This window comes from Microcaecilia unicolor, chromosome 3, assembly GCF_901765095.1.
Source record: "Microcaecilia unicolor chromosome 3, aMicUni1.1, whole genome shotgun sequence".
Taxonomy (NCBI): Eukaryota; Metazoa; Chordata; class Amphibia; order Gymnophiona; family Siphonopidae; genus Microcaecilia; species Microcaecilia unicolor.
In genome coordinates this window covers 93,397,837-93,424,920 of record NC_044033.1, presented here as the reverse complement: position 1 = coordinate 93,424,920, position 27,084 = coordinate 93,397,837, and the positions used below count along the sequence as shown (strand labels likewise).

Sequence of the window (27,084 nt, the reverse complement as noted above, 5' to 3'; positions counted from 1 at the left end):
CCCGACCGCCCGAGCACCACTCTCCCTCCCTCCCAAGTTCAACAACGCGCGACGGTGACATGGTGGGGGCGGTCCGCCCCAGATGTCAGCGGGTGGTGGTGGTGGGGTGCTCCGAGTCCGCTCCCGGCGCTGCTCGTCCTGTCCTGCCTTTAAAAACCAATTTGAAGCGCTGGAGTAACAGGCAGCAGCGCCTAACGTCTGCCTTTCTACTAAAAATCTCTTCGACGACATCATTGGGCCTTCCCACATTGAGTCCCGCCCTCCTCTGAGGTAACTTCCAATTACCGCGAGGGCGGGCGGAACTCAATGTGGGAAGGCCCAATGACGTCGTCGAAGAGATTTTTAGTAGCAGGGCAGACGGGAGGCGCGGCTGCCTGTTACTCCAGCGCTTCAAATTGGGTTTTTTTTAAAGGCAGTGAGGGTGGTGGGCCTGGGCGGCAGGAGAATGGAGCTGGTAGGTGGGGAGGGACTCAGATGGGAGAAGGGTGTGGGGCTCTCAGGTGGGGGAAGGGTGGGGTGGGGAGGGGGTTCTCAAATGGGAAGGAGACTGAGGTGGGGAGGGGATTCATGGATGGGAGAAGCAGAAGGGGGTGGGGAGAGGGTTCTTGGATAGTTGAAGGGGACGGGTGGGGAGGGGACTGGGGTTCTTGGATGGGAGAGACTGGGGAGGGGGTTCTCGGATGGGAGAAGGGGACGGGTGGGGAGAGGACTGGGATCCTTGAATGGGAGAAGGGGACTGAGGTGGAGAGGGGGTTCTTGGATGGTTGAAGGGGACGGGTGGGGAGGGGACTGGGGTTCTTGGATGGGAGAAGGGGACTGGGTCTGAGAAGGGGCAATGTGGGAAAATGGGGGCCATGCCTGGGGCTGGTGGGAAAATGGGGTATGCGTGGGTCAGGTGGGAGAATGGTTCTGAAAAGGGAGGCCCTAATACAAGGCATGTGGATGAAGGGGGCTGGAAGTGGGGGCTGAAAAGGAGGTTAGGTGGGATAAGAGGCTGGAGACTGAAAAGGGGCAGGGGCTGAAACTGGGGACTTGGGGCTGAAAAGGGGACAGGGAGAAGTGGCTGGGGGGCTGAAGCTCGGGACTGGTGGGAGAAAAGGGCTGGGGCTGAAATGGGGGATTGGTGGGATAGTGGGGCTGGAACTGGGGGCTGAAAAAAAAGGGGCAGAGAGAGGGGCAGATCCTGGATGGGGGAGCAAGAGGGAGGGCAAACCCTGGATGGATGGGAGAGGGAGGGCAAATGGTGGATTGAAGGAGCAGAGAGAAAGGGCAGATAGTGGATGGAAGGGATAGAAAGGGCAGACAGTGAATGGATGGGGGAGAGAGAGAGGGCAGACAGGGGCAGATGGTGGATGGAAGGGGCAGAGAGAGGGCAGATGTGGATAGAAGGAGCAGGAAGAGAGGGCAGACATTGGATGGAGGGGACAGCAGAGAGGGCAGACACTGGATGGCAGAGAGAGACCGAAGACAGATGCTGGATGGAAGGAAGACAGTGAAAAGAAGATGAGAAAAGCAGAAACCAGAGACAACAAACTGTAAATAAAATATATATTTAAATTTTTTTGCTTTAGGATAAAGTAGTATTGTAGATATGTTAATAAATGTTTATAATAGAACATGCAAACAAGGTAATCTTTTTATTGGACTAATTTTAATACATTTTGGCTAACTTTCGGAGAACAAAACCCCCTTCCTCAGGTCAGGATAGGATACTATAACAGTACTATACTGTATTGACCTGAGGAAGGATGTTTTGGCCTCTGAAAGTTAAATATATTAGTTCAATAAAATGGTATTTTATTTTCTATATTTGTTTTATTTTTATTTGTTAATTTGTAAAGTGGTGATTGGTATTTGTTAGTTTTTTTCAAATTTACATCTGCTGTCTTCATATTTTGCACAATACTAGAGGACATTTTCTGTTTCTGTGGTGTTGCATTGTATGCAGAGTCTGGCATCTTGGGGTTTCATTTTATTTTTTGTCTAAATAGAAAGTTTATGATTACTTATTCTATAGTGGATTAGGGTGTATCTGTGTTTGTGAAAAAGACATGGCTTTCAGTTGGCACTGACTGCAGGATCGACAAGCCCTGGAGCTGGGGGCCTTGGAGCTCGGAGGGAGGGGTGGCGGGCCCTGGAGCTAGGGTGGGGGCGGAGTTAGGGTGGGAGCAGGGCTAGGGTGGGGCCCCATCAAATTGGTCTGCATAGGGCCCCGCACTTGCTAAGACCAGCCCTGCCTGAGTATAACATCTGAGGGTGGCACAGAGGCTGGCAAGTAATGTTTTTCATCACATTTTTTAGGTGGTGGGAGGGGGTTAGTGACCACTGTGGGAATAAGGGGAGGTCATTCCTGATTCCCTCCAGTGGTCATCTGGTTATTTAGGGCACCTTTTTGCACCTTATTCGTTATAAAAACAGGAGTAGCTCAAAACGTCTAAGTTTTAGTCCTTGAAGCTTCTGTTTTGTTCCATTACGGCTGAAAAACGTCTAAGGAATGCCCAAGTTCCGCCCTGAACACGCCGCTAGCATGCCCGCTTGAGATTTGGATGCACTTCTGATGGGCTTCAGATAAAAACATCTAGAAATAGGTTTTGAAAATACTGATTTGGACGTTTCTGTGAGAAAAAGGTCCAAATGCAGACTTATGCCACTTTTTGGACATTTTTCTCTTTTGAAAATGAGCCTGCATGTAACTTTGTAAGTCTAAGTGTAAAACATGCAATATAGAGGCGTATTTTCAAAGTGCTTTGAAAATACGCCTCTATGTTGCCTTTCTAAAATAGGTACCATTTTGGACCTTCCACATAAATGTTCTGCTGTAAAATCACACCCTTTGGTCTTGACTTTAGAATAGGATGCCTACAAGAAAAGACCAGAAAGGTGCCTATTTAGAACAACCAAAATAAACAAACAAACAAAAAATATATATATATCCAATATTCAGCCGGCAGCGATCAGCATTTTGCTGACCACTGCCAGAGTTATATCCAGACATTCAATGTAGAGGCATGTCCGAGTTCTAGCACTGAATTTTCGGGTATATGGAGCCAGCAAAGACATAGCCGGTTAAGTGCAATATTCATTCAATATGCATTTTATGCGGTCCTATTTATGTGGTTATTCTAGCTGGTTAAGTCCTGAAATTGGCACTTAATCAACTAAGTGCCAACTGTGTCCCGGAACACCCCAAAATAGCCATTTTCAGTTTGGGTGCTAACTGGACATTGATGCTGAAAATGCCCAGTTAACCCAGAAGGCTCCTGCCTATTTAAATCATTTTGAATATCAAGCCCATAGTGTATGGACTTCAAAGTGCCCAGCTCAATTGATTCAAGCAAAAGCCTTATGGCACAAACTCAGAAAGACAACATAGTTACTTATAGTTTCTAGGTCTTTAAGTCAATCTCTTACTTTAGAAAGCACAATGAGGATCAGAATTAATTTTTGGTGTGTGTATTTACTGTAGATGAAACTTGGATGTGTGGAATGGCCTCCTGGTGGAAGTAGTGGAGACAAGCATTGTATCTGAATCCAAGAAACCATAGGACAAGCACATAGGAGCTCTAAGGGAGAGGCAGGGATAGTAGATGGTAGGGATGGGTACACTGGATAGGTCAAATGGTCTTTATCTGCCTTCATTTTATCAGGGGCGTAGCCACAGGCGAGCCTGGATGGGCCCAGGCCCAGCACTTTCCCTCCAGGCCCGCCCAACCAACGTCCGACTCCGCCCCACCCCCACCTGCCTACCAGCTCCGTCGACGGACGGAGAAAGTGACCCTCTTCTGCCACCCGGCACCCAGCTGTAAAAAGAAAAGCGCCTTGCATCTGCTCTGTGCTGCTAAGGCAAGCAAATCGCCTAATCGCGTCGGCCCTTCAATCACTGTGTCCCGCCCTCTGATGTAGCTTCCTATTTCTGCGAGGGCGGGACACAGTGATTGAAGGGCCGACGCGATGAGGCGATTTCGATTTGCTTGTCTTACAGCAGCGCAGAGCAGATGCGAGGCGCTTCTTCGCTTTTCTTTTTTAAGGACTGGGTGCCGGGTGGCAGAAGAGGATCATCTCTCCACGACGGAGCTGGTAGGCAGGTGGGGACTGGGTCGGGGAGGGGGGCTCAGATGGGAGAAGGGGTCGAGTGGGCTCAGATTGTTGAGGGGACGGGAACTGGGTCTGGGAGGGGAGGGGACAGATTCAGATGGGAGAAGGGGACGGGGTCTGGGTGGGGTGGGATCTGGGAGGGGAGGGACTCAGATGGGAGAAGGGGAGTGGGGTCTGGGGTCTGAGAAGGGGGCAACAGGGAGAATGGGGCCATGCCTGGGACAGGTGGGAGAATGGGTCTAAGGCTGAAAAGGGGGGCCCTAATGCAAGGCAAGTGGATGAAGGGAACTGGGGGCTGAAAAGGGGCTGGGGCTGAAACTGTGCGGACTGGGGGCTGAAAAGGGGGACAGGGAGAAGTGGCTTGGGGCTGAAGCTCAGGACTGGTGGGAGAAAAGGGCTGGGGCTGAAACTGGGGACTGGTGGGATAGTGGGGCTGAAACTGGGGACTGAAAAGGAGCGGCAGGTGGGAGGTGTGTGCTGGGGCTGGAACTAGGGCAGGTGGGATAATGGGGCTTGAACTGGGGGCCGAAAAGAAGGGGCAGCGAGAGGGAGGGCAGACCCCTGGATGGATGGGAGAGGGAGGGCAAATGGTGGATTGAAGGGGCAGAAAGAAAGGGCAGACAGTGGATGGAAGGGACGGCAGAGATGGTAGACACTGTGATGACAGAGAGCAAAGACAGATGCTGGATGGAAGGAAGATGGTTGAAAAGAAGATGAGGAAAGCAGAAACCAGAGACAACAAACTGTAAATAAAATATATATTTTTATTTTTTGCTTTAGGATAAAGTAGTATTGTGGATGTGTTAATAAAAGTTTATAAATAGAACATGTAAATAAGGTAATCTTTTTATTGGACTAATTTTAATACATTGACTAATTTCAGAGAACAGATCCTCTAGGGTAGCATTTTCTGAAATGCTACCTGTTCCACGCGCAGGGCCAAGAGACAGGCGAGCTCCGGAGTCTTAATGCGTGGATGAGGGGATGGTGCAGGGAGGAGGGTTTTAGATTTGTTAGGAACTGGGCACATTCTGGGAAGGGGGAGCCTATTCCGAAAGGATGGGCTCCACCTTAACCAAGGTGGGACCAGGCTGCTGGCGTCGGCATTTAAAAAGGAGATAGAGCAGCTTTTAAACTAAAAATGGGGGGAAGGCCGACAGTCGCTCAAAGAGCGCATGGTTCGGGATACGGTATCTTGCAAGGATACCTCACAAACAGGGAAGATAGGGTTTCTGGATAGTGAGGTTGCACAACAGAGACCATGGTAGGCCAGGTGCCCTTAAATACAACTAAAGATCAGACAAAATATGGCAAATCAATAGTGTCAAGTACTAAGCATCGTGCAAATAGGAACAACAACATACTATATTAAAAGCAGGAAGCCGGCAAAAGATCTGTTGGGCCGCTGGATAACCGAGGGGTAAAAAGGGTGATCAAGGAAGATAAAGACGTAGCGGAGAGATTGAATGAATTCTTTGCTTCGGTCTTCACCGAGGGAAGATTTGGGTGGAATACCGGTGTCGGAAATGTACAGTGGTGGAAATAAGTATTTGATCCCTTGCTGATTTTGTAAGTTTGCCCACTGACAAAGACATGAGCAGCCCATAATTGAAGGGTAGGTTATTGGTAACAGTGAGAGTAGCACATCACAAATTAAATCCGGAAAATCACATTGTGGAAAGTATATGAATTTATTTGCATTCTGCAGAGGGAAATAAGTATTTGATCCCCCACCAACCAGTAAGAGATCTGGCCCCTACAGACCAGGTAGATGCTCCAAATCAACTCGTTACCTGCATGACAGACAGCTGTCGGCAATGGTCACCTGTATGAAAGACACCTGTCCACAGACTCAGTGAATCAGTCAGACTCTAACCTCTACAAAATGGCCAAGAGCAAGGAGCTGTCTAAGGATGTCAGGAACAAGATCATACACCTGCACAAGGCTGGAATGGGCTACAAAACCATCAGTAAGACGCTGGGCGAGAAGGAGACAACTGTTGGTGCCATAGTAAGAAAATGGAAGAAGTACAAAATGACTGTCAATCGACAAAGATCTGGGGCTCCACGCAAAATCTCACCTCGTGGGGTATCCTTGATCATGAGGAAGGTTAGAAATCAGCCTACAACTACAAGGGGGGAACTTGTCAATGATCTCAAGGCAGCTGGGACCACTGTCACCATGAAAACCATTGGTAACCACATTACGACATAACGGATTGCAATCCTGCAGTGCCCGCAAGGTCCCCCTGCTCCGGAAGGCACATGTGACGGCCCGTCTGAAGTTTGCCAGTGAACACCTGGATGATGCCGAGAGTGATTGGGAGAAGGTGCTGTGGTCAGATGAGACAAAAATTGAGCTCTTTGGCATGAACTCAACTCGCCGTGTTTGGAGGAAGAGAAATGCTGCCTATGACCCAAAGAACACCGTCCCCACTGTCAAGCATGGAGGTGGAAATGTTATGTTTTGGGGGTGTTTCTCTGCTAAGGGCACAGGACTACTTCACCGCATCAATGGGAGAATGGATGGGACCATGTACCGTACAATTCTGAGTGACAACCTCCTTCCCTCCGCCAGGGCCTTAAAAATGGGTCGTGGCTGGGTCTTCCAGCACGACAATGACCCAAAACATACAGCCAAGGCAACAAAGGAGTGGCTCAGGAAGAAGCACATTAGGGTCATGGAGTGGCCTAGCCAGTCACCAGACCTTAATCCCATTGAAAACTTATGGAGGGAGCTGAAGCTGCGAGTTGCCAAGCGACAGCCCAGAACTCTTAATGATTTAGAGATGATCTGCAAAGAGGAGTGGACCAAAATTCCTCCTGACATGTGTGCAAACCTCATCATCAACTACAGAAGACGTCTGACCGCTGTGCTTGCCAACAAGGGTTTTGCCACCAAGTATTAGGTCTTGTTTGCCAGAGGGATTAAATACTTATTTCCCTCTGCAGAATGCAAATAAATTCATATACTTTCCACAATGTGATTTTCCGGATTTAATTTGTGATGTGCTATCTCTCACTGTTACCAATAACCTACCCTTCAATTATGGGCTGCTCATGTCTTTGTCAGTGGGCAAACTTACAAAATCAGCAAGGGATCAAATACTTATTTCCACCACTGTATTTCAAGTGGACGAGTCGGAGAAACTTACTGACTTCATGGTAAACCTGGAGGACGTAATGGGGCAGTTCAGCAAACTGAAGAGTAGCAAATCTCCTGGACTGGATGGTATTCATCCTAGAGTACTGATAGAACTGAAAAATGAGCTTGCGGAGCTACTGTTAGTGATATGCAATTTATCCTTAAAATTGAGCATGGTACCGGAAGATTGGAGGGTGGCCAATGTAACGCCCATTTTTTAAAATGGTTCCAGGGGAGATCCGGGAAATTATAGACCGGTGAGTATGACGTCGGTGCCGGGGAAAATGGTAGAGGCTATTATCAAAAACAAAATTACAGAGCACATCCAAGGACATGGATTACTGAGACCAAGTCAGCACGGCTTTTGTGTGGGGAAATCTTGCCTGACCAATTTACTTCAATTCTTTGAAGGAGTAAACAAACATGTGGACAAAGGGGAGCCGGTTGATATTGTGTATCTGGATTTTCAAAAGGCTTTTGACAAGGTACCTCATGAAAAAGGCTACAGAGGAAATTGGAGGGTCATGGGATAGGAGGAAATGTCCTATTGTGGATTCAAAACTGGTTGAAGGATGATAGGAAACAGAGAGTGGGGTTAAATGGGGTTAAATGGGTCTTTTCCCAGTGTGGCATTACTTATGTATACTTATGTAACAAACCCCCTTCTTCAGGTCAGGACTAGGATACTGTAACAGCAATACTGTATTGACCTGAGGACGGAGGTTTTGGCCTCTGAAAGCTAAATGTATAGTCCATAAAATGGTATTATTTATTTTCTATATTTGTTTATTTCTATTTGTTAATTTGTAAAGTGGTGATTGGTATTGTTAGTTTTTTTTTTTCAAATTTACATCTGCTGTCTTTATATTTTGCACAGTACTATGGGACATTTTCGGTTTCTGTGGTGTGTGCATTGTATGCAGAGTCTGGCATCTTGGGGGTTCAGTTTAATTTTGTCTAAATAGAAAGTTTATGTACTATGTTTATGATTACTTATTCTATAGTGGATTAGGGTGTATCTGTGTTTCTGAAAAAGACATGGCTTTCAGTTTGCATTGACTGTGCAGGATCGACGATCTGTACTATTCTGTCTGGTTTCACTTTACAATAGGTGAATTGATGTTCTAGTGCTCACTGTAGTGTTTAAGATGCTTTCCTTTTCCTTGTGTGAATTGTAGAAATTACTGCTTATGGTATGCTAGAATTGCTCCATAGGTCCTGAGTGTTTTGTATTCTCGGTATGCCTAGTACTGGATTTTGGAGGGGGGGCGTTTTAAAGAATGACCAGCCCCCTGGTATCAACTACCCTAGGTTACGCCACTGCTTTGATCGCTGTCGCTGGCCTTTTCTCCTGCAGCTGATGCCAAACTATGGGGGAGGGGGAAGGGCAGGGTTGATGCCGGGCTACAGTTCCAGGCTGGAGATTTTGGGACAGTCCTGCATTCTGACCACCCCATTGTTATGGGACTTGCCAGCACTGATTTCCATGGGCAGAATCAAGCACTGCACAATCCCACACTGATTTGAGTATTAAAGTCTAAAATCAGGACTGCACAAAAGCCTGGAACTGGGTAATTTGCCATCTCTGTGATTTCTAATTTTTGTGTTTATTCTGCAGTTGGTAAGGGGTGGTCTGTGTTCTGCATGTGGCCAATGTAAAAGATTCTGTGTGCATGTAGTTCGTGTGAGGATCTATATTAATCTGACTTCTCTGGCTTTTTAAATGGGAATGTCAGTTTCAGAATTTACCTGTTTTATGAATACAGCTTAATCAGGCATTTGCATTTGTTACAAAGCAAAGTTTGAAGGATATGTGCCATTGACATGTTTGCCTTATAGCAGTCATATTTGGTGAAGTTTAAGATATGGGATAAAATCACTATATTTAAAAATGTTGGTGTTCCATGAACCAGGTATGTGGTTTGTGTTAATGCAGGAGAGCTGTTGCACAGACTGTTTACTTAGAAATCCATCATCAAGTGCACTGTAAGGCATTATTAAGGAGTATCCCAAAGAAACACTACTCCACACCTAGTGCCCACCCATATTAGCTCTGGGCCCACCCAAAATGTCAGGTCTGGTTACGCCACTGTTTATATGTTTCTGTGTTTAAGGCCATGAAACTATGAAAGTGAGTGTGATACAATTCAGCTCTTTGCCTCAATTTGCAGTTCTCTTGCTGTGAATATATCTATATCATAACTCAGTTTTAGGGCGACCGAGAGGCTGAGCCGGGCCCGGGGCAGGGCCACTGCCCCCCTGGATTGCCGCTGCACTGCCCCAGGATTGCCGCTGCCTCCCCCCACCCAGGATCGCCTACACTACCCCCCGCCTGGAACTACAAGTACCTTGGCTGGCTGGGATCCTGAGGCCCCACCAGCAGAAGTCTTCCTCCAGGAAGCGCTGTTTCTTTCCTCTGCCGGCTGCTGCATTGCCTGCCCCTGCCGCTGCTTTACTCTCAGGTATCGCATGCTCGGTTTCAAAACTGAGCATGCACGGCCTGAAGGCCCAGCAGCTGCTTGGCAAGGCAATGCAAGGGTGGCCCGGTGCCGGAGTTTTCTCTCTCCTGTTCTCCTGTCGGGAGGCGATCACCCGTGGTCCCATCAGGAGCAGGAGAGAGAGAGAGAGACCTTGGCGCCGGGCCCCTCTTGGAGGCCCAGGCCTGGGGAATTTTGCCCCCCCCCTCCCCCTCTCGGCGGCCCTGCTCAGTTTCTGTTTTCAGTCCAAAATGGAGACCTGTCTAGACTTTTCACATCTTATTCCCTCCTTTGTTTTATTGACATTTCTGAGTTGCCTACCCAGAAATACACCCCAGGCAACACAACTTACAAAAATATCATAAATCACAAAGTAAAAGGGCATAACAAAAATTTGCATCAAGAAATTTATGTAGCTTCATATTTCCATTTAGTCTAAATGCTTCTCCCATGTTTTCAACATTATATTCTATTTTTATTGACAGCACTCCAAATACACCACAATTAATGACAGGATATATAAGCCTCCTTTGAGGCACTGAATTGCACACTATGGTAAAGCTGACACTGTCTCTTCTAGTCTCTCCAGACTTTCCTCATCATTTTCTCAGAGAAGGTAACCAAGTTGGTCTGACTAGATCTGCTGTCTCTGAAGATATTTTTATGCCAAGAAAATATTACAAAGAAAAACAATCTTACCTGAATGGATTTGTGGATCATTGTCTTTTCATTTTTGTCATGAATGGCCCTCATTTTATTAGCTACAAGATTCGAAGGTGGTTTGAAATTATGAGGTCCCAAAGACACCCCTGATACACAAGGAAGAGTTTCTGAATTATTCCTTCTGATCTTCATAATTGAAACTGAACTACTCTGTTTCACGGGTTCCAGGGGATCTGACAGCTTGCTTTGTGGCTTGAGTTTTGAACAAGACATTTTCACATAATGAATGGGTTATGGCTTTCAAAATTCCAAGCAGGAAGTTGTGTTTTATACTCATCTAGTGCAGTGCTGTGAAAACTGAAGGTGCTAAATCCATGTTATCTTAGGTGGACTTAAAACTTTGATTCCCATTACAGTCTTTGAGATGGTGAGCAGGTATTTTCTGTTGGAGAGGGGAAAAAAAGAAAAATTATCAAAGGTATGATCTTCAATTCAAAGTAAGAGCCCTTTGGGGGGGTCAGGGACATTATTTAGAGAATAATCAGTTAATTCCCAGTATACAGGAATTATACTGTAACTCCAACCACCACAGTTTGTGGGGTCACTCTGAAGTAGAATAATCCATGAATGAATAAAATAATTAAATCCAACAATAGAAGAAAAAAAAAGTTAGAGACCTTGTATCTCATCAAGTCTTCAAAACCCTTGATATTTAAGGTTTAGACTAGCCCCACTCACTGTTCCTTTTAAGCTAAGCAGGAGTCCTCCACCTATAGTCCTGCCAGTGGGGGTGCCATTTCACTATCACATTTTCAATCGTGAGGGATAGGCAAGTTCTGCTGGACTCCAGGGAACTTGCCTGTGCCCAGTGCTTTTTTTGTAAGAAAAAAGGTGCTGGTACTCATGCAGGGCAACATGGGGGGTGGGGCTACTATGAATGCTCCGCCCCATATATAGCTCCGCCCCCACAGTAACCACACCCCACGGTAGTCATACAGCATATAAAAAGCATCTTTGAGAATATTACACCAGTCCCTAGAACACCAATACATCTCTTACTGATAAAACATAACAAACAGGATGTTCCACACAGAACTACATATAAGAAGATCTTGATGGAGTCACAATAAGTAATGCTGATCTTAGTGCCTGGGTATAATACTAACAATCTGACCTGCCTTATTCCAGCAGCATCAAGAACCTAAAAATGTAGAAGTCCATAATTCTGCTATAGATAGTATTTAAAACACTGTAAAGTGCTATAAAATGAATGGACGAAAAAAGTACACAAAAAGGTCCACTAACATAACTTTCAGGAACAAATAAAGACCTTCCTTTTTTTTCCTGTGTAAATCAATCCATTTTAGTGAAGCATCATGCATTCATATGTGCAAAATAAATGTATAAATGGTGAAAACAGCATAGACCTAAACAAAGCTGATGAAAACCATTTCCTCTACAAACTGAAGTTTAATTATTTCTTCCCCAGCTTTACTAAGATTTCTCAAGCAGTGACGAATCTTTCCTGCTATCACTTATTTCTGCACTACTGCTACCTATACCTGGATCAGTTCTGAACAAAAAGTAATAAAGCAAAATCTAAAGCATTTGTTAATTTCAGAACTATATCTAGCTATCCACATTGTGCTCCCTGTTTGTCTGCCTTTTCTGGCTCATAAGTGCCCTTAGCATTTCATTTTATATACTTCATTTTCTTGAAGCCCTAATCCTGTATTTGTGACGTCAATCATTTCCAGAGCAAATTAGAGATCATGTTGGTGTAAATAGATGCAAATGTCAGTATCTTTATTCTTTAGCATAAGCTTTCTCTAATCTACTAGATGTAGATGCAGACCTTAGCAGATACCAAAACACATGCCTTCTGTTTATTTACACCTTATATGTGTGTAAACAAATAAACTGACACCTATTATAAAGAAGAATAATCAAAAGTTTTTATTTTTTCAACTGTCCTCCGTTGGACAGAGGCAGCATGAGAACATCATGCTGGAAGCAAAGTATACTTACAGAATCTATTTTTAGCAATAATACAGAGATATATGTTTGCTCAGCAGTAATACAGAGATATATGCTTGCTTTGCTTTGCTTAAGATACATATCTTCTCCTCAGTTTAAATACACTTACATTCATACTGCACCCAATGTGTGCACGTCAGCAACCCTTTTCTTTGAAGCCTGTTCTCACATTTCTTATCTACAAATTCCAGCAAGCAACATTCTTTCTGCCCCAGCACAGACTTTCTCCTCCGTCTCAACTTCACTGCCCAGGGCTACATAGCTCAAGGCTATTTCCATGACAACCATATTATTTTCACAGGTTTGTGACTCATATCTCTTTCTTTGCCTTAATGCTTGCATTCCACTGACCATAGGAACTTTATACTGTTCAACTGTTTCTCATATATTTATGCAGCATGTTTATTATTATTAACACTTCATACACACCAAGAACCAACCCGCGGTCTAGCTTCTCTATTACTACTACTACTAACATTTGTATAGCGCTACCAGGTGCACGCAGCACTGAACATGAGACACATAGAGACAGTCCCTGCTCAAAGAGCTTACAATCTAGGTAAAACAGACAGTGTGATGAGCCTCTTACATGTTTACATTTATTAAATGCTTGATATACCGCACTCTCCAATCCCGTTACTATCCCCCAACCGACAAAGAAGGGAAACAGCATCCATTCCCACAGTACTTCTGGGCTGTAAATAGTCCAAGATTAGCAAAGCACACATGGCAGGCATCAGAGACCCCAGATAGGCGCAGAAGTACTGGCTGTGGGTATGGGATACCTGAGTTAAACTGGCTGGAGGAGGGGGGACCACTATAAAAACCTTAAACAAGAAAACAGTCATATGTGAAGCACCTTCTAACACCACCCCCCACCCATTCTACCTAGTCTCTGGTTACCACAACCCTGCTTCCTTATATCTCCTTTTCACTAAGCAATTTAACAGACATCATCTTGCATTTGTCTTATCCCTTCCTGCTATTTGTAACCTTTAAAATCCAATAAATATTTAAACAAATGGGCAGTGCCCATCCTCAGGCTTCCTGACTGGCAGCAGGTTAAGGTATTGCACTGTTTTGTACTAGCTAAGTAAGTCACACCTTAGCAATTAGAAGACCAAGCCTCAAGCATGTGTGCTCCAGGCACAACTCAAGAGCTGAAGAGACCTGAAAAGTGATTGCTGGTTTCTCAGAGGCCAACTTCCTTCAGTAGGAATTCCCCACCAAATTAATACCCATTATCCTTAAAGCTCTCCACATTTAAGCAATTAAGTTTGTGGTAACCCAAAGGAAATTTTTAACCTCAGAACTTCTTTCCTTCCTTCAGTGTAACCCCTTGTTCAGGACGTGGAAAGGTCCTATATTCCAAAACCCAATTCACAAATCAACAAAGACCAAAGCTTCATAGAAAGCAACATTTCTCTCCCTCTCTTCCACTCTCCTTCCCATTCATTATCTCCCCCTGCCACTCCTCTACCCCGCTCACGGTCCGACATCTCCCCTCTTCCTCAAGCTCCAGCGTCCTACCTTCAAGCTTATCTTTCAGACCGCCAGCAACGACAGCAGTTCAAACAGATCACCCACCACCGACGTTTTCTTTCTCAGGCTGTGGGCTGTGCTGGAGGAGCTTGCTTACTGCCCTGAACCAGCCTCTCTGATTTGTCACGGGGGGGGGGGGGGGGGGACGGGACAGGGGTGCAGCAGCACAAACGGGTGCCCCACTGCCGGTGCTCAGCTGTGCCCTGCCTGTTGCAAACATTTTTCCAACTTTGGAGCTTAAGGAGGGAGCAGTAGTGCTGGTGAGCACTTGTTGACGGCGTCAGTTCTTCTCTGTCCCGCGTGATTCAAGGCAGTGCACGAGGCAGGCAGGTGCAGGACCTGGCTTCACAACACGCATGCGCCATTGCTCAGGTGACCTCTTCGTTGCAGTCGGGTGCGTGCTGTTGCTGGGCCTGCCTGCCGAAGCTGATAGGGTAAGGGGTTGGTGACGTGACAAACTTCATCAGCCGTCACAGCGGCGCCGCTCAGCAGGAGACTCAGACTTCAGCGAGAGAGTTCTGTCAGCCTGAGAAAAAAAGGTGCCGGTACGCCGTACCGGCGCGTACCGGCACAAAAAAAGCACTGCCTGTGCCTAGCAATTGAAAACTCAATTTTGAAGCACCACCCCCTACTGGCAGCAATGCAGTTGGAGGACTCCCACTCTGCTTAGAGTGAACAATGGCCCCACTACAAATGAACCACTACAATATCCCCCTCGTTCTGTGATTTTAGTGCCTAAATGTAAGCATAATATATACGATAAAATTATGTATACTTTTACAAACATAAGTGCTAGTTGGGTGCTACCCTTCACTATCAATTAAAGTGTTCTATTATGTATTGTGTTGACATTGTAAGTAGTACACTATGCCACACTTTTTATTATTATTTGAATATTTTTACTGCTGTAATTGACTATTGCTGATGTTTGATCTATTCTTACTGTACACCGCCTTGAGTGAATTCCTTCAAAAAGGCGGTAAATTACTACTACTACTACTTATCATTTCTATAGCACTACTAGACGTACGCAGCGCTGTACACTTGAACATGAAGAGACAGTCCCTGCTTGACAGAGCTTACAATCTAATTAGGACAGACAAACAAGAGATAACTCCTAACCCTTATCCACTTGTTCAGAACCCTTATTTTATCATCCTCACCTTAATATTCCCTATCTCTTGTTTGTCCTGTTTGTCTGTCCTAATTAGATTGTAAGCTCTGTCGAGCAGGGACTGTCTCTTCATGTTCAAGTGTACAGCGCTGCGTACGTCTAGTAGCGCTATAGAAATGATAAATAGTAGTAGTAGTAGTAATTAAAGTGAGGATGATAAAATAAGGGTTCTGAACAAGTGAATAAGGGTTAGGAGTTAAAAGCAGCATCAAAAAGGTGGGCTTTTAGCTTAGATTTGAAGACAGCCAGAGATGGAGTTTGACGTACCGGCTCAGAAAGTCTATTCTAGGCATATGGTGCAGCAAGATAAAAGGAACGGAGTCTGGAGTTAGCGGTGGAGGAGAAGGGTGCAGATAAGAGAGATTTACGCAGTGAACGGAGTTCCCGGGGAGGAATGGGAGAGTGGAGAGGCACTGAGGAGCTGCAGAGTAAATGCACTTATAAGTCAATACGAGGAGTTTGAACTGTATGCGGAAAATGGATAGGAAGCCAGTGAAGTGACTTGAGGAGAGGGCTAATATGAGCATAATGACACTGCTGGAATATTAGTCGTGCAGCAAAATTTTGAAGAGGAGAGAGATGGCAAAGTGGGAGACCTGTGAGAAGCAAGTTGCAATAGTCTAAGCGAGAGGTGATAAGAGGGTGGATGAGGGTTCTGGTAGTGTGCTCAGAAAGGAAAGGGCAAATTTTGCTGATATTATAGAGAAAGAAATGACAGGTTTTAGCAGTCTGCTGAATATGTGCAGAGAAGGAGAGGGAGGAGTCGAAGATGACCCCAAGGTTACGAGCTGATGAGACAAGAAGGATGAGAGTGTTATCCACAGAAATAGAGAATGGGGGAAGAGGAGAGGTTGGTTTAGGGGGAAAGATAAGAAGTTCAGTCTTGGTCATGTTTAGTTTCAGATGGCGCTGAGACATCCAGGCAGCAATGTCAGACAGACAGGCTGATACTTTGGCCTGGAGTTCGGCTGAGATTTCTGGTGGGGAGAGGTAGATCTGGGAGTCATCAGCGTAAAGATGATACTGAAAACCATGGGATGATATCAGAGTACCAAGGGAAGAAGTATAGATGGAGAAAAGAAGAGGTCCCAGGACAGATCCCTGAGGTACACCAACTGACAGTGGGATAGAAGTAGTGGAGGATCCACTAGAGTATACATTAAAGGTAAGCTGGGAGAAATAAGAAGAAAACCAGGAATAAACAGAGCCCTGAAATCCAAGTGAGGACAGTGTATCAAGGAGTAGGCTGTGATCAACAGTGTCAAAAGCAGCAGATAGATCGAGAAGGATGAGGATAGAATAGAGACCTTTGGATCTGGCCAGGAACAGATCATTGAAGACTTTAGCAAGCACTGTTTCAGTTGAATGAAGGGGGCGAAAGCCAGATTGAAGTGGATCAAGAATAGCTTGAGATGAAAGAAAGTCAAGGCAACGGCGGTGAACAGCACGTTCAAGTATCTTGGATAGGAAAGGGAGGAGCGAGATGGGGCGATAGTTGGAAGGACAGGTAGGGTCCAATGAAGGTTTGTAAGGAGTGGTGTGACTACAGCATGTTTGAAGGCATCAGGAACACTTGCAGTGGAAAGTGAAAGATTGAGGATATGACAGATAAAAGGGATGACAGCAGGAGAGATAGTGTTAAGTAGATGGGTGGGAATAGGATCAGAGGAACAGGTAGTTTATTTTCGAGGAGGAAAGATGTGTAGTTTCCTCTTCAGTGATTTCAGAAAAGGAGGCAGGGGTTGGAGGGTTGAGAGAATGGACTAAGGGAAGGAGAGGTGGAAGTGACCTGGTTGAGAATTCAAGTTTAATCTTGTGAACCTTATCATGAAAGTACTCAGCCAGAGTCTGGGGAGGAAGTGAAGGAGGAGTTGGAGGTGAAGGCACTTTGAGGAGAGAGTTCAGTGTAGCAAAGAGACATCGATGGTTTGAGCCAAGAGAATTTGTCAACTGGATGTAATAGTCCTGTTTGGCAGGTAAAAGAGCAGACTGGAAGGAGGTCAGCAAGAATTTGAAATGTATGAAGTCAGCATGGGCACGGGATTTCAGCCAAAGGCGTTCGGCAGAGTGGGCACAGAAACGTAGGTAGTGGATTCTAGAGGTCAGCCAAGGCTGGAGTTTGGTACGCTTTACAGAACGGGGAATGAGAGGAGTGAGAGTGTCCAGAGCAGAGGAGAGAATAGTATTATAGGAAGAGACAGCCTCATTGACAGACTTGGATAACATACTGGTAGAGAAGAGATTTGAAACACTGGAGGACAGAGTAGAAGGGTCAATAGCCTGAGGATTCCTAAATGTATTGGTTAAGATTGGACGGGACTGGAGAGGAGGGTGTTTAAATGTGAAAGTTATCAGATGATGGTCAGAGAGGGGAAGAGTTGAGGCACAGAAACTGGAGTGAGCAGTTTGAGAAGAGGATAAGATCAAGACAGTGGCCATTCTGGTGAGTGGGGGCAGTGGAGCACTGTTGAAGATTGAAAGAGGATGTTAAAGCAAGAAACTGAGAAGCAAAAGAGTCAGAGGGATCATTAGCATGAATGTTAAAATCCCCAAGAATGAGGGAAGGAGACAGTGGTGTGCTGGAGCCAGCTCACACCGGCTCACAAGAGCCGGTTGTTAAACTTTCTACCGACTTGCGAACCAGTTGTTAAAAATTGCGAGCCGGCTCTGGCTCTCCTCCCTCCCTCTGGATCTGGTCCCTCACCGACTCCTTGTCCTTCTAATTCTTTGGGGTAGGTAGTCTTGCCTGCCCACTGCCAGCGCTGACTCTCCCCCGCTGCCGATTCGTGCTTTAAAAATGGCCGCCGAGACTTCCAGAGGTGGCCTCGCGAGACTTCTGCTGAAGTCTCGGCGGCCATTTTGAAGCGCGAACCGGCAGCGGGGGAGAGTTAGCGCTGGCAGCGGGTAGGCAAGACTGCCTGCCCCGAAGAATTAGAAGGACAAGGAGTCAGTGAGGGACCGGATCTGGAGGAAGGGAGGGAGGAGAATTCGCTAAACAACTCGGGAGGAGGTGGCAGGGGAGAGAAGGGAGTCACTGGGCATGGGTGGATGGAGGGGAGAGAAGGGTCGCTGGGTATGGGTGCATGCAGGGCAGGGGAGAGGAGGGTCACTGCTGGACATGGGTGGATGGAGGGCAGGGGAAAGGAGGGTCACTGGGTATGGGTGCATGCAGGGCAGGGGAGAGGAGGGTCACTGCTGGACATGGATGAATGGAGATCAGGGGAGAGGAGGGTCACTGGGTATGGATGCATGCAGGGCAGGGGGAGGGAAGGGTCGCTGGACATGGGTGGATGGAGGGCAGGGGAGAGAAGGGGAGAGAGAAGAAATGCTGGACATGGATGGAGTGAGGAAGGAGATGAGATGAGGGGAAAGGAAGAGAGGAGAAAAACTGCACATGGATGAAGAAAATAGGCAGAAGCTGAGGACCAGAAATGAAGAAGAAAGGAGGAAAGGAAAGAAATAAATGGAAAGAAAGCCCTGGAAACAGTTAAGAGGACAGATAGCAGCAGAATCAGATACTGGGCCAGCATGATCAGAAAAACAGTCACCAGACAACAAAGGTAGAAAAAAAAACTCATTTTATTTTCATTATGGTGTTTGGAATATGTTCACTTTGAGAATCAGGTGCTCAACATTAAAAGTTTATATTTATTTATTTACTTATTTATGGCATTTTATCGCACATTAAACATGAATTAGATTGGAACCTGGGATCATTTAATTTTTTTTTCCTGGAGGAATGCATTGCCGCCACCCCCCAGGCTCTCTCCCCGGCTATAGCCAGCTCTGCAATTGGGGGGGGGGGGGCGCAGAGGGGGACCGGGGAGAGAGCCTATTGTTAAACATTTACCAGCACACCACTGGAAGGAGATGAAGGCTCAAGAAAGAAGGAAAGCCAGGCATCAAAGTCAGTGAGAAAGGAAGAAAGGGACTTATCAGGGGGTCGATAAATGACTGCTACTAGTAGAGGCAGAGGAGCAAATAGACAGATGGGATGGACTTGGAAGGAAGAAAAGCAGTGAGACTGAGGTGGAAGAAGAGGTTGAAATCTACAAGAGGGTGAAAGTAGTAGCCCGACACCACCTCCAGGGCACAAGAGAAAGGCAGGGATAAATAAATATGCAGTATTCTAAAACTGACTTGCGCAACTCGCTTAGGGCCAGATTCTATATAAGGCACCTAAAAAATCCATGTGGTAAACATTTCCGTAAACATTTGGTATATAGAATACGCTTAGTTGATATCCCCAGCGCCTAAAACTATGCGCATCCATTTATACCAACAAAAACATGGTGTAAATTCCCACGTGTAGATTTATGTGCACTGCGCCATGTTCTATAACTATAAGCATAAATTTGGGAACGCCCATGAAATGCCCATTTCCGTGCCCATAGCCATGCCCCTTTTGAACTATGCGCTTTAGAATTTAGGCGCAGTTCATTAAGAGAATATGCTTAGCAAGTTGTGCATGTAAATTCTAATTATTGACAATTAGTACTCATTATTGCTTGTTAAGTGCTGTTATCAATGCTGATTAGCTTCTTAAGCCAATTAAGTTACGCGTATTGTTATGAACTTGATCATACCACCACATCACCCTGCACTTGTTGACACCGGAGCCTGCAAAGGCCTCTCTGGTACTATCCAGCTCATTTTCGAAAGAGATCGCCGGCCATCTTCCGACACAAATCGGGAGATGGCCGGCGATCTCTTGATCCCGGCCAAATCGGTATAATCGAAAGCCGATTTTGGCCGGCATCAACTGCTTTCCGTCGCAGAGCCGGCCAACCTTCAAGGCAGGGTAGAGAAGGCAGGATGGGGCGGGACAGGGGCGTGGTTACGAGATGGCCGGCTTCACCCCATAATGGAAAAAAGATGGCCGGCTCAGACAAGCATTTCGCCGGCTGCACTTGGTCCATTTATTTTTAGGTCCAAGTCACAAAAGAGTGCCCCAATTGATCAGATGACCACTGGAGAGAATCGGGGATCACCTTCCCTTACTCCCCCATTGGTCACCAACCCCCTCCCATCCAAAAAAAATTAAAATAAAACATTTTTTTGCCAGCCTCAAATGTCATACCCAGCTCCATGACAGCAGTATGCAGGTCCCTGAAGCAGTATTTAGTGGGTGCAGTGCACTTCAGGTAGGTGGACCCAGGTCCACCCCCCCTACCTGTTATACTTGTGGTGATAAATGCTGAGCCCTCCAAAAAAAACGCAAAACCCATTTTACCCACATGTAGGTGCCCCCCTTCACCCCTTAGGGCTATGGTAATGGTGTAGAGTTGTGGGGAGTGGGTTTTGGGGGGAATTTGGGGGCTCAGTACCCAAGGTAAGGGAGCTATGCACCTGGGAGCTATTTTCTTTTCTTTTTTATTTTTAGAAATGCCCCCTAGGGTGCCCGGTTGTTGTCCTGGCATGTCAGGGGGACCAGTGCACTACAAATGCTGGCTCCTCCCATGACCAAATGCCTTGCATTTCGCCGGGTTTGAGATGGCCAGGCCCGGTTTCCATTATGTCTGAAAACTGAACCCAGCCATCTCTAAATCCGGCGATCTCAACATTTGACGTAAATGTTGAGATTTAGCCGGCGCCAACCGTATTATCGAAGGTAAAATTATGTATAATCATACCTGATAATTTTCTTTCCATTAATCATAGCTGATCAATCCATAGACTGGTGGGTTGTGTCCATCTACCAGCAGGTGGAGATAGAGAGCAAACTTTTGCCTCCCTATATGTGGTCATGTGCTGCCGGAAACTCCTCAGTATGTCGATATCAAAGCTCCATCCGCAGGACTCAGCACTTAGAGAATTACACCCACGAAGGGACACTCTGCCCAGCTCACCACCGCCGAAACGGGGGAGGGGAATTAACCCAGCTCATCCCACACAAGTGGGGGAGGGGAATCCGTCCAGCTCATCCCCGCGGAGCGGGGGAGGGACACCACACCCGCCGATGCGGGGGGATCTGGCTTATCCTGCAACCGCAACCGCGGGAGGAGCTGACTGACCCTAACACCGCCGAAGCGGGAGGGGTACAAAGCTGCCCTACAGCCGCACGAAGCGGGAGGGAGTGCCGGCAGAATTTATGTCTCAATCCAGCCCCGTAAAACGGAGGGGAGAGGAATGCAGCAGCTCACTGTAACACAAACTCGTCTCAACTCTTGAAGAATCCAAGTGAAAGAAGAACTTGAACACGAAGTCCTCCTGAAGTAACTGAAGGCTAAACTTGAACCTAAAATTCAACCAGAATATAAACAGTACAGATATCTGGGAGGGGCTATGGATTGATCAGCTATGATTAATGGAAAGAAAATTATCAGGTATGATTATACATAATTTTACCTTCCATATCATCAAGCTGATCAATCCATAGACTGGTGGGATGTACCGAAGCAGTACTCACCCAGGGCGGGACATAGAAATCCCTGACCTCAACACTGAAGCTCCAAACCGGGCCTCCGCCCGTGCAGCCACAGTCAAACGGTAATGCTTGGAGAATGTATGAGCCGAAGCCCACGTTGCCGCCTTGCATATCTCTTCCAAGGAGACGGATCCGGCCTCTGCCATCGAGGCTGCCTGAGCTCTCGTGGAGTGAGCCTTCAGCTGGATAGGCGGCACCTTCCCCGCGGCCACATAAGCCGCTGCAATGGCTTCCTTGACCCACCTTGCCACTGTAGGCTTAGCAGCCTGCAGACCCTTACGAGGACCTGCAAACAGGACAACAGATGATCCGATTTCCGGAAATCATTGGTCACTTCCAAGTATCTGATGATGACTCGTCTCACATCCAGATATTCAGGAGCGGAGTACTCCTCTGGGTAGTCCTCCCTACGAAAGGAAGGGAGACAGAGCTGCTGATTCACATAGAAGCGAGAACCAAACTTGGGCAGGAAGGCAGGCACTGTGCGAATAGTCACTCCTGCCTCGGTGAACTGCAGAAAAGGCTCTCGACATGAGAGCGCCTGGAGCTCGGAAACTCTTCTGGCTGAAGTGATAGCCACCAAAAAGACTGCTTTCAACGTCAGGTCTTTCAGAGATGCCCTCGACAAGGGTTCCAAAGGCGGCTTCTGCAATGCTCTTAGCACCAGGTTGAGATTCCACGCAGGCACCACTGAGTGCAGAGGAGGGCGCAGGTGATTAACTCCCTTGAGAAAGCGCACCACATCTGGCTGCGAAGCCAGGGAAGCACCCTTCAGGCGGCCCCTGAAGCAAGCCAGAGCCGCTACCTGGACTTTAAGGGAACTGAGCGACAGGCCTTTCTCCAGACCTTCTTGCAGGAACGCCAACACTGAAGAAATTGGAGCAGTGAAGGGAGAAAGTGAGCCTGCTTCACACCATGCTGCAAAGATACGCCAAACCCTGGCGTAAGCAGTAGAAGTAGAGCGCTTCCTCGCTCTCAGCATAGTGGCGATGACCTTGTCCGAGAAGCCCTTCTTCCTCAGACGCTGCCGCTCAATAGCCAGGCCGTAAGACCAAAGGGAGAGGGATCCTCCATCACCACGGGACCCTGATGTAACAGGCCCTGCTCCACTGACAGCCGCAGAGGATCGTCGACTGAGAGCCTGAACAAGTCCGCATACCAGGGACGTCTGGGCCAATCCGGACCCACCAGGATTACCCTGCCGGGATGCTTTGCCACCCGGTCTAGCACCCTGCCCAACATGGGCCAAGGCGGGAACACATAGAGGAGCTCTTGTGTCGGCCACTGTTGGAGAAGAGCATCTACTCCCAGGGATCGAGGGTCCCGTCCTCTGCTGGAAAAGCGCGGCACTTGGCCATTGGCCGATGACGCCATCAGATCTAGGCTCGGCTGGCCCCAGCGCTTCGTGATGTCCAAGAACGCCTGAGCAGATAGTTGCCACTCTCCGGGCTCCAAGGTATGGCGACTGAGAAAGTCCGCCTTGACATTCATGACTCCGGCAATGTGGGCCGCTGAAAGCTGCTCCAGGTTCGCTTCCGCCCACTGGCAAAGACTCATAGCCTCCTGGCTAGAGGGGCGCTCTTGGTACCTCCCTGGCGGTTGATATAGGCCACAGCCGTGGCATTGTCCGACAGGACCCGTACAGGCTTCAACACCAGTACCGGGATGAACTCCAATAACACCAACCGAATGGCTCTGAGTTCCAGGAGGTTGATAGACCACTTGCATCTGCAGGAGACTAGAGCCCCTGCGCTGTCCTTCCCAAGCAGTGGGCTCCCCAGCCCATCAAAGAGGCGTCTGTCGTGACGACAATCCACTCCGGGGTCACCAGAGGCAATCCTGCAGACAACTCGTCTGTCTGCGTCCACCAGCTCAGCGCCTTGCGCACTGCTGGGTCCACGGGAAGGCGCACAGCATAATCCTCCGACATCGGAGTCCAGCGCAGCAGCAGAGATAGCTGTAGTGGTCTCATATGAGCCCTGGCCCAGGGCACTACTTCCATCGTGGCCGTCATAGAGCCCAACAGCTGCACGTAGTCCCAAGCCCAAAAGGAGAGGCTACTAGGAACTAGTCCACCTGAGCCTGAAGCTTGACAATCCGATTGTCTGGCAGGAACACTCTGCCCACTTGGGTGTCGAATCGAACTCCCAGATACACCAGGGACTAAGTCGGGCGCAGCTGGCTCTTCTTCCAGTTGATGATCCATCCCAGGGAGCTCAAAAGAGCAACTACCCGGTCCATAGCTTTGCCGCACTCTGCATAAGAGGGGGCTCGGATCAACCAGTCGTCCAGATAAGGATGGACTTGTACTCCTTCCTTTAGCAGGAAGGCCGCTATGACCCCCATTACTTTGGAAAAGGTCCGCGGAGCAGTAGCCAACCCGAAAGGGAGGGCTCTGAACTGGAAGTGTCGTCTCAGGACTGTAAAACGCAGAAAGCGTTGGAGAGGAGGCCAGATGGGAATATGCAGGTACGCTTCCTTGATGTCCAAGGAAGCCAAGAACTCTCCTGCCTTCACTGCCGCTATAACAGAGCGGAGAGTCTCCATGCGAAAGTGCCTCACTTTCCAGGCCCGATTGACCCCTTGAGGTCGAGGATAGGCCGGACAGAACCTCCTTTCTTTGGAACCACAAAGTAAATGGAGTAACGTCCCTTGCCAATCTGATTTTTTGGCACCGGAACGACCGCACCCAGGCGGATCAGGTTGTCCAAGGTCTGCTGCACTACCACAGCTTGACCGGAGACTTGCAGGGAGAGAGTACAAACCCGTCTCTTAAGGGTTGGCAGAACTCTAGCTTGTAGCCGTCTCTGATGACTTCCAGCACCCACGCGTCTGAAGTTATAGTGGTCCACTCGCCCAGAAACGAGGACAGCCGTCCTCCAATCTGCACTGGGGCGTGGACCAAGGCCCCGTCATTGGTACGAGACCCTGGGGGAGGACCGGAGGGAGCACCTCCGGGACGGCGGTCTCTGCGAAAGGAATGCTGCTTGGGGGAGAAATTCCTCTTGAAGGAAGAGGGGGCAGAGGAACCCGACTTGCCCGGGCGGGTACCGATGGGCTTCCTGCAACCGTCCTCTGGAGGTATCGGGACGAGTACTAACCCGAGCCCTGACCTCTGGTAATTTCTTGCCCTTAGACGTGCCGAGATCAGTCACGATTTTGTCCAGCTCGACCCCAAAGAGCAGCTTGCCTTTAAAAGGCAATCTAGCCAGGCGGGATTTAGAGGCGTGGTCAGCAGACCAATGTTTCAGCCAAAGCCACCGCCGCGCAGAGACTGTCTGAGCCATGCCTTTAGCTGAGGCTCTCCAGACATCATACAGCAAGTCTGCCAAATAGGCTAAGCCCGATTCCAGGGCCGGCCAATCAGCCCTCAAGGAATGATCCGAGGGGGAAGCCCGCTGCACCATAGTCCGGCACGCCCTGGCCACATAGGAGCCGCAAACTGAGGCCTGCAAACTTAAAGCAGCTGCCTCAAAGGACGACCTTAAGGCCGCCTCCAATCTTCTGACTTGGGCGTCCTTTAGGGCCGTGCCACCCTTCCACCGGCAACGCCGTTTCTTAGTCACCGCAGTGATTAAAGAATCCACGGTAGGCCACAGATAGGCCTCACGTTCACTCACAGCCAAAGGATAGAGGCGGGACATAGCCCTAGCCACTTTAAGGCTCGTTTCCGGGACATCCCATTGAGCCGCAATTAAGGTGTGCATGGCATCATGCACGTGGAAGGTTCTAGGCGGGCGCTTCGTCCCCAGCATAATGGCAGAGCCAACAGGGGCTGAGGGAGAGACGTCCTCCGGAGAGGAAATCTTCAAAGTGTCCATGGCCTGTAACAACAGGTTGGGCAAATCCTCTGGGCTAAAAAGCCGCGCTGCAGAGGGGTCATCCGCTCCATCCGAGCGGGGATCTATCTCCTCCAAGGAATCCGCAAAGGATCGTTGGGAGACCTCAGACACGCTGCCCTCATCTACATCGGAGGAGACAAAAGTCCTCCAAGGCCTGGAAATCAACCCGAGGGCGTTTACCTCTGGGAACCTCAACCTCTTTATCAGAAGAGGGAGCAGGGGCAGTGTTTTGCATGAGGAAAGCCTGATGCAGCAGCAAAACAAACTCGGGGGAGAAACCCCCAGACTGTGCACTTCCGCAGCCTGGGCAACAGCCCTAGACGCACTCTCAACCGGCGCTCGCAATAGCGGGGGAGAGACATGCTGCGCATCCAAAATGGCGTCCGGCGCGAAACTCCGTGAAGGAGCCGCGCGGGAAGAACGGCGCTTAACTTTAGCCGCTTTTGTGCCGTCGCCCAAATTAAGGGCGTTCATGGCATTAATGTCTCCAACCTCAAGGGCGGCCCCGAAGAAGCCGTCCGAGCCGCGTGGCCGGCCAAGATGGCGGAGGCGAGGAGCGGGGGATGGGCGTTTATGGCGGGAAAAAACCGCCACGCCGGAGGAACGACCGGGACATTCATCGGTCACTAAACTATCACCCATCAAGGGCGAATCAGGTTGTAAAACCCCCGCATCCCCTCTAGAAGCGCTCCAGCGATCCGGGGAGCGACCCTTTGCGCCCTCGCCCTCCGACGCCATTGCCACGAGGAGAAGAATCGGGGAACCCCCTGCCCGCTATAAAAAGGTAAAATTACCTGCTTGCCGCTCCGAGCTGTAACGAACTGGTGTCCCAGTGAGTAGCTGCAATGAACGTTTAAAGAAACGTCGAATTAAACGCCTTTAAAGACGTTTAAAATTTTTTTTTTTTTTTTTTTTTTAAACGGAGCCAGCGGGAGGGGGGAGAAAAGGAGGGACCTGGCACCACCAGGTTTGCACTTGCTCAAAAGAGCCCTCAACCCCAGGCCTCAACAAAACCTAAGGATTAGGCTTGGAGGCCTAGCCAGAGCTGCTGCTGTGTGTGACCACCACCTGCTGAGATAGAGAACATACTGAGGAGTTTCCGGCAGCACATGACCACATATAGGGAGGCAAAAGTTTGCTCTCTATCTCCACCTGCTGGTAGATGGACACAACCCACCAGTCTATGGATTGATCAGCTTGATGATATGGAAGGAAAAGATGGCCGGCCATCTTTTTCAAAAATACGGTTGGCTCCACCCCTTTGCGGCGGTGCCATTCGATTATGCCCCTCCACGTAAGCCACATTGAGCCTACAAATAGGTGAGAAAATAAATAGAATGTCTGGATATAATCCGGGGGTTAGTGTGTAAATACAAGGGCGTAGATATAGGTGGGGCACAGGTGAGGTTCCCATTTACACATATAAGTTACAGAATACTGTAAGTTACATGCTGAAGTGCCGCATATAGGTACATGCATTTATGCCTGCTGTTAACATGGTGGGTGCACCTAAATGTAGCAAAGCAAATGCCAGTTTACACTAGTATTCTATAATGAAATAAATTGTCCCCATGCATTATAACATACAAGACTATCACTAGCCCTTTTCTGTTATATATAGTTGCTCTCCTGATGTCTCCAATATCTGGAACTCAGCAGGGAATTGCAATGAGCCAGGGGCG

General features: G+C 48.1%; 1 protein-coding gene across 3 annotated transcripts in view; it reads right to left on the bottom strand.

Moving 5' to 3' along the window:
- The window catches only part of LOC115464256 (uncharacterized protein At4g38062-like), a 101,648-nt gene that overhangs the window by 55,752 nt on the left and 18,812 nt on the right, over positions 1-27,084 (bottom strand). For 2 of the 3 annotated variants that reach the window (XM_030194656.1, XM_030194657.1), the window contains exon 2: positions 10,417-10,822. The exons of the other annotated variant lie outside the window; for it this stretch is intronic. In XM_030194656.1, the coding sequence (XP_030050516.1) occupies positions 10,417-10,653 (237 nt within the window). In that variant the 5' untranslated portion in view covers positions 10,654-10,822. The remainder of the gene's footprint in view (positions 1-10,416; positions 10,823-27,084) is intronic. 3 annotated transcript variants of the gene reach the window in all.